Source organism: Elephantulus edwardii, unplaced genomic scaffold, assembly GCF_000299155.1.
Source record: "Elephantulus edwardii isolate Elephantulus edwardi_28Jun2011 unplaced genomic scaffold, EleEdw1.0 scaffold00064, whole genome shotgun sequence".
Taxonomy (NCBI): domain Eukaryota; kingdom Metazoa; phylum Chordata; class Mammalia; order Macroscelidea; family Macroscelididae; genus Elephantulus; species Elephantulus edwardii.
The window spans coordinates 6,863,581-6,873,674 of NW_006399814.1; the positions used below are offsets into that span (position 1 = coordinate 6,863,581).

Genomic DNA, 10,094 nt, shown 5'->3' on the forward strand with positions numbered 1-10,094 from the left:
TCCCCTCCAAAACAGACGGATGGTTTAATGAACTGCACAGACGCAGAGCAGCCCTGATGGATGGAAGGGAACTTTCCCGAGGGTGCAGCCTCTCAGCTTCTCTCTCACTAGAAATAAAATGGGGAGGAATTGAGCTGGGAGGCGGAGAAGAATCTCCAGGAGTGGAGCGCACTCCTTTGGACTCGGGTCTTGGTGCGAGGAAGCCCTTTGGGAAGATCAAGACACATGGAGATCACCAAGGAATGCCAGGCCTACAGATTCTAAGGAAATCTGGACCCTCCTCCAGAATGGACACAGGGAGCAGGGAGTGTGGGGGTCCTTCCCTTAGGCCTGGCACCCTGATTTGGGCTTCTAGGCTCTGGAACTGTGACAGAGCACCTCTACTTGTGGTGTCTGTTACACTGGCACTGGATAACGAAGATGAAAGCACACTTAGAAAATGAGCCAATGATCTGAACAGCATGTTGACGATGACAAACAAATTCAACACATGAAAAGATGCTGAGCATTACTGTCATTAGGGAGCTAGTGGTTACAATGACGATGAGATACCCATACAGCTCTTAGAACAGCACAGAGCCAGGAAGCCAGGTGAACCCAACGGCCTCCATGACTTCACCTGGCAGAGAACTGAGGGAGAGCAAGGCAGCGGGAGCTTTAAGGACAGAGAGCTGCACAAAGTGTCCCAGGAGTCATCAGGAGAAGCCTGACCCACATTTACAGGGGCTGGGGGAATGACACCCAGCGCTCACATGGGGCAGGACTCATATGGTCTTACTCTCACTACTGACAGTAAGAAATCTCCTAAATTGTGGACCATCAGATAAAGTGTTCAAATAGTTCTGCCTCTGATTTGGAACCAACTCATAACTGACCCTCCAGCAGGTTTTCAGAGGCATTTAATCACACAGGAGGAGACTGCCCATCCTTCTACAGAGCAGCTGAGAGATTAGAACCAAATGACTTTGGGTTGATAGGGCAGTTCTTGCCACTAGGCTACAAGAGCTCTCTGGTTTTGACTTAATGCCATAAAATGTATTGTTATTGGGCAAGAACTGACCCATGGATGACGTTCCAGAGGGTTTCAGAGGCTGTAAACACATGAGCGGAGCCTGCCTATCTTTCTCCTGTGAAGCAGCTGTTGGGTTTGAAGCCCTACCTTTGCGTTGGCAGTGCAAGTCCTTACCCACTAGGCTTAGGAGGGAGGCAAAATGAGTTTGAGAAGGAGCACTGCTCTGGCACCACCCAACAGAGCTTAAAGAGAGACTTGGAAGGGTCAAATATTTTATGTAACATAGCTGTGTACTAAGACAAAGCCCAAGAAGATTGAGAGGAATAAAAAAAACATGCATCATGCAACAGCATTTACATTTGACATTAATAAAAATCCTCAAAACATCCAAAAAGCAGGAAAATATGAACCTTGATAAGGGAGGGAAATCAGTGAACTGAAATGGATCCAGGAATGAACTATATGACAGAATTAGTAGACAAGACCATTACAAAAGTTGTCATGACCATACTCCAAATGTGGAAGGCATCAGAAGAAAGATGGTGGTGGTTATGGTGGTGACGGTACTGGTGATTGTGATTATGGTGGTGGCTGACGTTATTAGGTTCCATAAAGTTGACTACATCTCATAGTGATCCTATGAGCAATAGATCTGAACCTTGCCCTACCTGGTGCCATCCTCCCTGTCTGACACACTCGAGCCCATTGCTACAATCACTGTGTCAATCCATTTGTTGAGGGATTTCTCTCTTTCACTGATCTTCTACCTCTCCCAGAATGGTGTCCTTTCCCAAGGACTTTCCCTTCCAGCAGTGGTGGTGGTGTGGACCAAATCACACTTCCAGAGAAGAAATGAAAAGTTCAGTATCCAAGGTGTCAAAATACATTAGGTGAGATTAGAACCAGATTAGACTGTGGAAGAAAAGACTATTAAGCTTGAAGGCAGCACTAGAAACTACCCAAAAGGAAGCAACAAGGAAAGAGACGGAGTAGGAGAGAGAACACAGCTTTAGTGACTTACACTGTGACTTCAAGTGGTCCAACACACATATAAATGGAGCTCCCAAAGGAGTGAAGAGAGAAGCAAACATAAAAATCACCTGAGCTTCAGAGCTGTTGTACACAGGATTGCCACGACTCACAGGTGATTCAACAGCACATAACAACAACAACAACAACAACAACTTTTCTACTTTGATGAGAACAACAAACTTAATGATCTTAGAAGCTCAATGACGCTCAAACACAAGAAACATGAAGACTATAACATGAAGCCCAATTACACTCAAATTGCTTAAAACCAGTGATTTTTTTTTAAAAAAAGCAACCCCATAAAAAGGAAGCATCATATACAGAGGAACAAAAATAAGAACAATAGCAAATTTCTTGTTGCAGTCAAGGCAAACCAGAAGATAGTGGGCTGAATTTTAAAGAAGTGATGGGGGGATGGGGGGTGATATCTGTCAATTTAGAACTTTTCTCAAAAATAGGCTTCACAAATATAGGCAAAATAAAGAATTTTTCAACGGGCCACAGGATTAGTGCATTATGGGAAATGTCATGCAGCAGAAGTGCATTGTGGGAAATGTCATGGGGAATCTTTTTAGGTAAAGGGAAAATGATAACAGATGGAAATTTGTATTGACTTGAAGGAACACTGAGTATGTTGTTGTGTACCACTGAGTTGAGTCCAACTCATAGCTTGCCCTCCAGTGTGTTTTCAGAAGAAGACTGCCCATTTTTCTCCTGTGGGGCACCCGGAAGATTTTAACTGCGTTCCTAATGCTGGCAGTCCAACTCTTTACTACTAGTATTGTTGTTGTTGTTGTTATTGTTATGTGCCATTGAGTCGCCTGCCACTCACAGCAACCCTATGCACATTAACTCTGAGCCCTGTCCTATCCTGAGCCAATCTCATCATCTTCAATAGACCTAAATCCATTTCTCCAGTCACTGAGTTGATCCATTTCATCCTGGGTCTTCCTCTCCCACACTGTCCCTCCACACTTTGTGTCCAAAGTATGTGAGATGGAGCTTCAAAATCCTGGCTTCCAGGGAGCACCCTAGTTTTACCCTCTCCAGGACAGACCTGTTTGTTCACAGAATGTTCAACACTCTTCTCCAGCACCACAGCTCAAAGGCATTGATTATTCTTCTGTCATCTTTAGTTACTGTCCAGATCTCAGGTGAATAGCAAATAATTATGAAGACCTTGGCCTGGACCAGGCACACTTTAGTCTCCTGACATCGTTGCTCTTCAGTACTCTAGAGAGGACCCTGACAGCAGACTTCCCTAATGCAATTCGTCTTTTGATTTCCTGACTGCCAGTGTCAAGAGAGTTGATTATGAAACCAAGTAAGTTCAAGTTATCAATAATCTCAGTCTCTTCTCTGTTCATAATGAAGCTCGTCAAATCATCCAGTGGTGAGAATCTTTATTTTCTTGATGTTGAACTTCAGTCCATATTGAAGATGACAGTCCTTGAACTTCTGCAGCAAACACTTCATGTCCTCTTCAGTTTCAGCAAGCAAGGTTATATCACAGAAAAGGTAATTAAATGGGTAAATACAAAATTGTTTTGTTATTTAAAGTTGAAAGAAGATAGGATTTGTTATTTAAATCTCTGAAAGATAATCAACTGTTCAAAGACCAACATCTAGATATTGTGACATTTATAACGTATTGTAGAAGTTAAATGGCATAACTACACCACCACAAAGTCAGCAGCGGAAAATGGAAGTGCATTCCCCTAAGGCTCTTAGATCATCCATGACAGTCTCACTTCAGTGTTACCTGCAGCAGACTGTGATAAGTTAAAGAAGTGACAGACCCTAAAGGAACCATTCATCACACCCACACAGAGCTCTGGCGGCTTAGAGGTAAGGAAATGATGCACTGCTGGCCCAGAGGCTTGTGGTTCAAATCCACCCGTGGCTTTGGGGGAGAAAAATAGGCAGTTTCCTCCTGTGTGATAACTGCCTCAGCTTTGAGTTGGTTCCAATTCAATGGTCTATGACAACAACAACATCAAGCCAACACACAGAAATTACCAATACAGCAAATAAAAAAAGATAAAACAGATTTTAAAAAATCAAAGAAAAATAGGAAAGAGGAAATAATATGCAGATAAGTCATGTGGAGCAAGAATAACAAGACAATAGCTTTAAATAAAACTGTAATATAAAGATAGAATTAGAAACACAAAAGAATGTAGAAAATACAGCACATTATTGTTTTTATGTGCTGTCAAGCTGGTACTAACTCACAGGTGACCTTCCAGTGGGATTTTAGCGGCTGCAAATCACATCCATGGAGACTGCCCATCTTTCTCCCACAGAGCAGCTGGTGGATTTGAACCGTCTACTGCTGGGTTGGTAGCACAGCTCCTTACCCAGTAGACTACTAGACTACCAGGGCTCCCTAAATGCACATTAATAGTAGTCAAAAGTTAGCTGCACTGGCTACATTAATATCAGACAGTAACGTCCAGAACAAGAAGCCTTACCAAGAACAAAGGTTATTTCACAATGACACAAAGGTCAAGTCATTTAAAAGGATATATGATCATAGACACATGTAGACCTAATGACAGAGGTTCCAGTCATGAGATGAAAACTGACAGAATGAAAGGACAAATCCACACTTAGAACTGGGTATTTCAACATCCCTCTCTTAAGAACAGAAAATGTTTCAAATTTTGTAGTTTTCAGTGTCCAAGTCTTTCATCGTCTTGCCATAGTAATCGTTACATATTTTATATTTTTTATATACAGTGCAACATTTTGTCTCTCATGCTTGGGGTACGTTATCAGGAGGACCCTGTTCCTGGAGAAGGACATTATGCAGGGTTAAGGGTTAAGTAGAAGGTCAGTGAAAAAGAGAAAGAGCCTCCAGATGGACTGAGATTAGTGGGTGGATGGAGGGGAGAAAGAATGGGAAAGGTTCAATGGGGACCTGAAAAGATGGGGTAATAATGGCCTTAGATCAATGGTAATTCATGCTATAAAATATATTGCATATGAATGATTGTAAAGCAAATGCACATGAATGAAACACAATGTAAAAGAAAGATTGTATCCAACACAATATGTATGCACAAAGCACAATGTACATGAATGATTGCATGAAAACCAATAAGAGTAGGAGGAGAAGGAAAAAAAGGAAGATGGACTGACCGCACAGTGGCTGCACCAACAGGCTCAAACAGCAGGAATTTTGCAGGACCGGCAGGGCTTCTGCCGTCCACAGGATTCCCAGGCTTGGAGCCTCTGCCCGGCACCACCAACACAACTGGAACTATCCTCTTCATGTCGCCGTCTGATTGCTCACTGAGATGTGCAGATATCTCACTGTCTCTGTATGCTGCTCCTGCTATGCTCAGGTCACCAGACTCTTAAAGCCGGCAGACACTTGTACAACACCTGTGTGTCTGTCTTCACTAGGGACACACAGCACTCTTTATTGTTGTTGATTGCCTTCGAGTCGAGCATGATTCACAGCGACCCTATGAACAAAAGGCCTGAAGCCCTTTACAACTATTGACATTTATCAAAGTTCATAGAATTTCCAGAGGCAGGTTATTTAGGAAGTAGATGCCACTCCTGCTTCCAAACCTGTCATAGTCTGTTATTGTTGTTACGTACGGTTGAGTCGCCTGTGATGCATTGTGATCCTATGTACAGCAGCTCTGAAACCTTCCATGTCCTGAGCTAGTGTCACTAATTCCGACACACCAACCCCCGTGCTTAGTTTTCTTTTACATAACAGAATCCCACTGGATCCATCCTTGTTTATTTCCACTGCACATTGTTTTGTAGAGGGATTCGTGTAGTAGGTGCACTGAGGGCCATGGGGAAGTGCTGGTTCTGTGATGAACGCTCACCTTCCACGTGGTAGGTGCAGGTTTGGTTCCGGTCACCTCATGCGGAGGCACCACCCTCCATCTCCGGGGGCGGGCGTGGTGCTAGTGCCGAGCGCGTTTCAGATGAGCTTCTAGACTAAGAAGAGCAAGCAAGGCCTGGAGATCCATTAACAAGCACCCAGTGAAAACTCCACGTGGACAACAGCAGTCTGATGTCCATCCCATGAGGACAGTGACTCAGGTGTGGGCAGTGTTTTGTCCAACAGTGTGTGAGGTCACCGTGAACTGGGGTCAACCTGATGGCAACTGACAACAACCATGCATGGTGTGACCAACACAGTTCATCCATTTCCCTCTGATGGACTTTTCGCTCGTTTTCTGTTCATCGTTACCGCTGTACACACGGGGCAGACCCTTAGACACACCTCCTCACACAGCAGCGGCTCTTGGGAGTGGTGCTCATGGACAAGTGGGGGTGCACCTTCCATACTCTCTCCTTAAAAGGTTCATCAGTGAGCCTGTCCCCAGCAATGCCCCTCTCCTCATCTTCAATGGCAGCATTACGACCTTCCGGAACAGGAATGAGCGAGACGTGAGAGTTGGTGTGAACATGATCCCAGGTAAGAACTCGGCCAGGGAAGCTCCTGGTGAAGGCACAGGAGCTGCTGCAGCGTCAGAAGAGAGAGAACTTTCACTCTCAGGTCCCCAGCGCCTCCCTGGCTTCCATCCGCAGAGTCCAAACCCATCCACACGTCTTGAGCTCCACCGGCCTGCTAGTCCCTGGGCTGGCCCACACCCAAGTCCTTCAGTTCTAACCCAAGACGCACGTCCAGCAAGAAGCCTTACAGGCAGGTCCCCTCAGACGGCATGCTCTTCAGACGAGGCTGTGGTTTACACGCCCTCACTCCTGGTGGAGTCAACCATAGCCTGGACAGTCCCTTCTTTCCTTTCTCACGTCCTTGGGTCCATTTCGCCTGGTGGGGTCCTTGGATGGTGCAAACGGTGAACACATTCAACTGCTCACTCAAGCACTGGGGGGTCAAGTTCACTCAGAGGACCCTTGCATGAAAGAGCCGGCTGGGTGGGGGGGTCTACTTCCAAAAAAACCAATCACTGTGCACCCACACCACAGCTCTACTCTGGCACAGGAGGGGTGGTCAAGAGATGGATGGACGGACCAGACAATAATCAGCTTTTGCTTTGCCCAACACCTGGTGGTCTTCTGCGTGCAACCCAGAAAGTAGGCTGATGGTCAGTCATGTGGTTAGCCGGCGCTGAACTGGTTCTGATGCACAGTGACCGTACGTACGACAGGATGAAATCCTGCCCGGTCCTGTGCCGTTCTCACAACCATTGCCAGTCTTGGCCTGTGGGTGCGGTCCCTGTCAGTCCACCTCATGCAGGGTTACTGTCTGTTTTGCTGCCCCTCTATTTTATCAAGCCTGATGTCTTGGGTCAACACTGGCCCCTCCTGATAACATGTGTAAAGTCTGTGGGACAAATCTTGTCATCTTGACTTCTAAGGACAGTGTGGTCCCCTGGTCATGTCTAAGCACGCTCTATGCTCTGAGCACAATTTCAGGGGTGGGGGTATCAAAACCCACCCATGCCTGATGCCATTGAGTCCGTCCTGGCTCATGGTGACCCTGTAAGTTCAGAACAGAGCTGTCCCGTTGAGAGTGTCCAAGAAGCTGTGCTGTAATCCCAAAGGCATATGGTTCAAATCCACCAGCTACTCCGTGGCCGAAGGATGGGCAGTCTCCTCCCACGTGATTAACTGGCTCTGAAAACCAACACGCAGGCACCTCCTCCAAGACAGGTTGGTTTGCACCCTGGCAATCCATGTTGTTGTTATGTGCCATCGAGTCACTTGCGACTCATAGAGACCCTAAGTACAATAACCCTAAACCCTGCTCTATCCTGTGCCATTCTTACTGTCTCTAACACACCTACTACTCTCATTACCCCAGTCACTCAATCAATCCCTCTCATGAAGCGTCTTCCTCTTTTGCACTGTCCCTCCAACCTCCCAAGCATGACGTCCATGGGATAGTCAATATTTTTCACCAAACCATAATTCAAAGGCATGAATTTTTCTTCACTCTTCCTTATTAATTATCCCGCTTCACATGCACGTGTTGTTAGGTGTCCTCAAGTCAAGAACGACTCATAGTGACTCTATGAGCAATAGATCTGGACCCTGTAGATGGGGGCACCAAAAATACCATGGCTTGGTCCAGGAACATCCTGCTTGTCAAAGTGACATCTGTGACCTTTAACACTTTTTTCCGGTTTGTTTTGGTTAATTTTTTTCCTCCTTGCCCTTTAACATTTTAAAGATAGTTAAATAAACTTTCAAATGATTTTTTTAAAAAATCCAACAACCCACCTATACTAATGACAATGTGGGTCTCTGGCTTAAAGAAACACACACATCAAGGTGAATCAAGGACCTGGGAGTAAAACCAAAGACTATAAACTCCATTAGAAAAAAGCCTGGAAGAACTCCAGGATCCCTAACCCACTGTATAAACAGTCTTTGAAGCATAATATAAACCCTTCAACTGGAAGAGAACAAAATAGATGAATGGCACCTTCTAAGAATTGAATCCCTATGCACATCAAAACCCATCTCTAACAGGGTAAAAAAGAAAGCTACAAACTGGGAATAAAATATTTGGTAATGACTTATCTTGTAAGGGACTCATATCTAAAATTTATAGAATACTCCAGCACCTCAACAAGAAAAAGTTAAACAGCTCAATCACAAAATGCACACAGAATCTGAAAAGATACTTCCCCCAAGAAGACATTCAGACAGCAAACAAGCACATGAAGAAATGTTCAAAATCGCTAGCTCTCATAGAGATGCAACTCAAAACAACTATGAGATATCATCTCACCCCAGCAACTATAGCAAAGTCCAAAAGAGCAGCAAACAAGAAATGTTGGCGAGGTTGTGGGGAGATATTCACTGCAGGTAGGAATGCAAAATAGTGCAATCCATCACTATGGAAGGCAGTTTGGCACTTTCTCAAAAAGTTGCAAATAAAAATACCATTTGACCGAACAATTCCACTACCAGGAAAAAAAAAATTTTGCTCTGCAAGAGAAAATGGACAATCTCTTTCTGGGCAGTTTACCTCCTGGAAATCTTGCTAGAGGGTTGGGGCTATTCCAACTCGCAATGAGTTGACTTTGTTTCTTAAGAAAAGTGCAACAATGAATGAATGGAAATCCAAAATCTCTATAAATGTTCACTAAAATTAACAAAATAAAATTTAAAAAAAGAAAAAAAAGCTATATATGATGGGGTATTATGGTTATCACAGGAGTCCAGAAATAAGGTTGCACATTGGAGTGTACTCGGGGCAGTGGGAGGGGTGTGGGGGAATTGTATACCAAAGAAGGAATTTTTCTTTTGCTTTTCAAGGAGAGGAGTAAACTGTTGGGGTGTGGGGGAGGGCTGGCCAGGGAGAAAAGTGCAACAATGAATGAATGAAAATCCAAAATCTCTGTAAATGTTCATGAAAATTAATAAATTTTTTTTTTTAAAAAAAGAAACACACACAGCAGTTTCTAAATGCTGCTGACCTCTCCAACTGGCCTTCAAACAGTATCTGGTCAATGTACCTTTCAAGGGCAGGCAGACAACACAAAGCGAGAAACCCAGCACGTGGTATAACGTCTGATCCTGCGCCAACAGCCCCTCGTACAAAGAGAAATTTCTCTTTCTGTTGAAGAGAACAATTGTCCCTGAAGAAAGGCGCTTCAGACTGAAGCCTCTGAAAGCACCGCACTCACCTGTTACCACGGACCCGTCGGACGCTGGCCCACTTCCTAAGTACTGGTAATCCGTGAAACTGAAGCTGCCAGAGCTATCCTCGCCGATAGACTGGGAGAGATCCTGAATATTTCCCATCTCCTGCAGGAATTCCTCAGACAGCGGGCTCTCCAGGTGGTCGGTTTCCAGAGGGGACAGGGGGCAAAGGGGGCTTTCCGTGTCCACCATCGTGGCCAGATGGTGCTGGTCACACCACTGAAGGGTGACCTGTGGGTGGAAAGAGAAGTGACCGGTCAAGCTGGAAAGCTGGAATGTGACTTTCTTTCCATGAAAACATTGCTCATGACCTAGAGTGTCACCGTCGGCCATGCCGCCTCTGGCCAGCAAGTGGAGAAATGGGCCTCTTAGAACCACTGGTGTTGAAGGGGCTGAGGTC

General features: G+C 45.0%; 1 protein-coding gene across 1 annotated transcript in view; it reads right to left on the reverse strand.

The window, feature by feature from the left end:
* PPARA (peroxisome proliferator-activated receptor alpha) overlaps nt 1–9,886 on the reverse strand; it is a 32,597-nt gene extending 22,711 nt beyond the window's left edge. The window contains exon 1 of the mRNA XM_006888029.1: nt 9,679–9,886. Within this exon, the coding sequence (XP_006888091.1) occupies nt 9,679–9,886 (208 nt within the window). The remainder of the gene's footprint in view (nt 1–9,678) is intronic.
* Nucleotides 9,887–10,094: the final 208 nt, after the last annotated feature.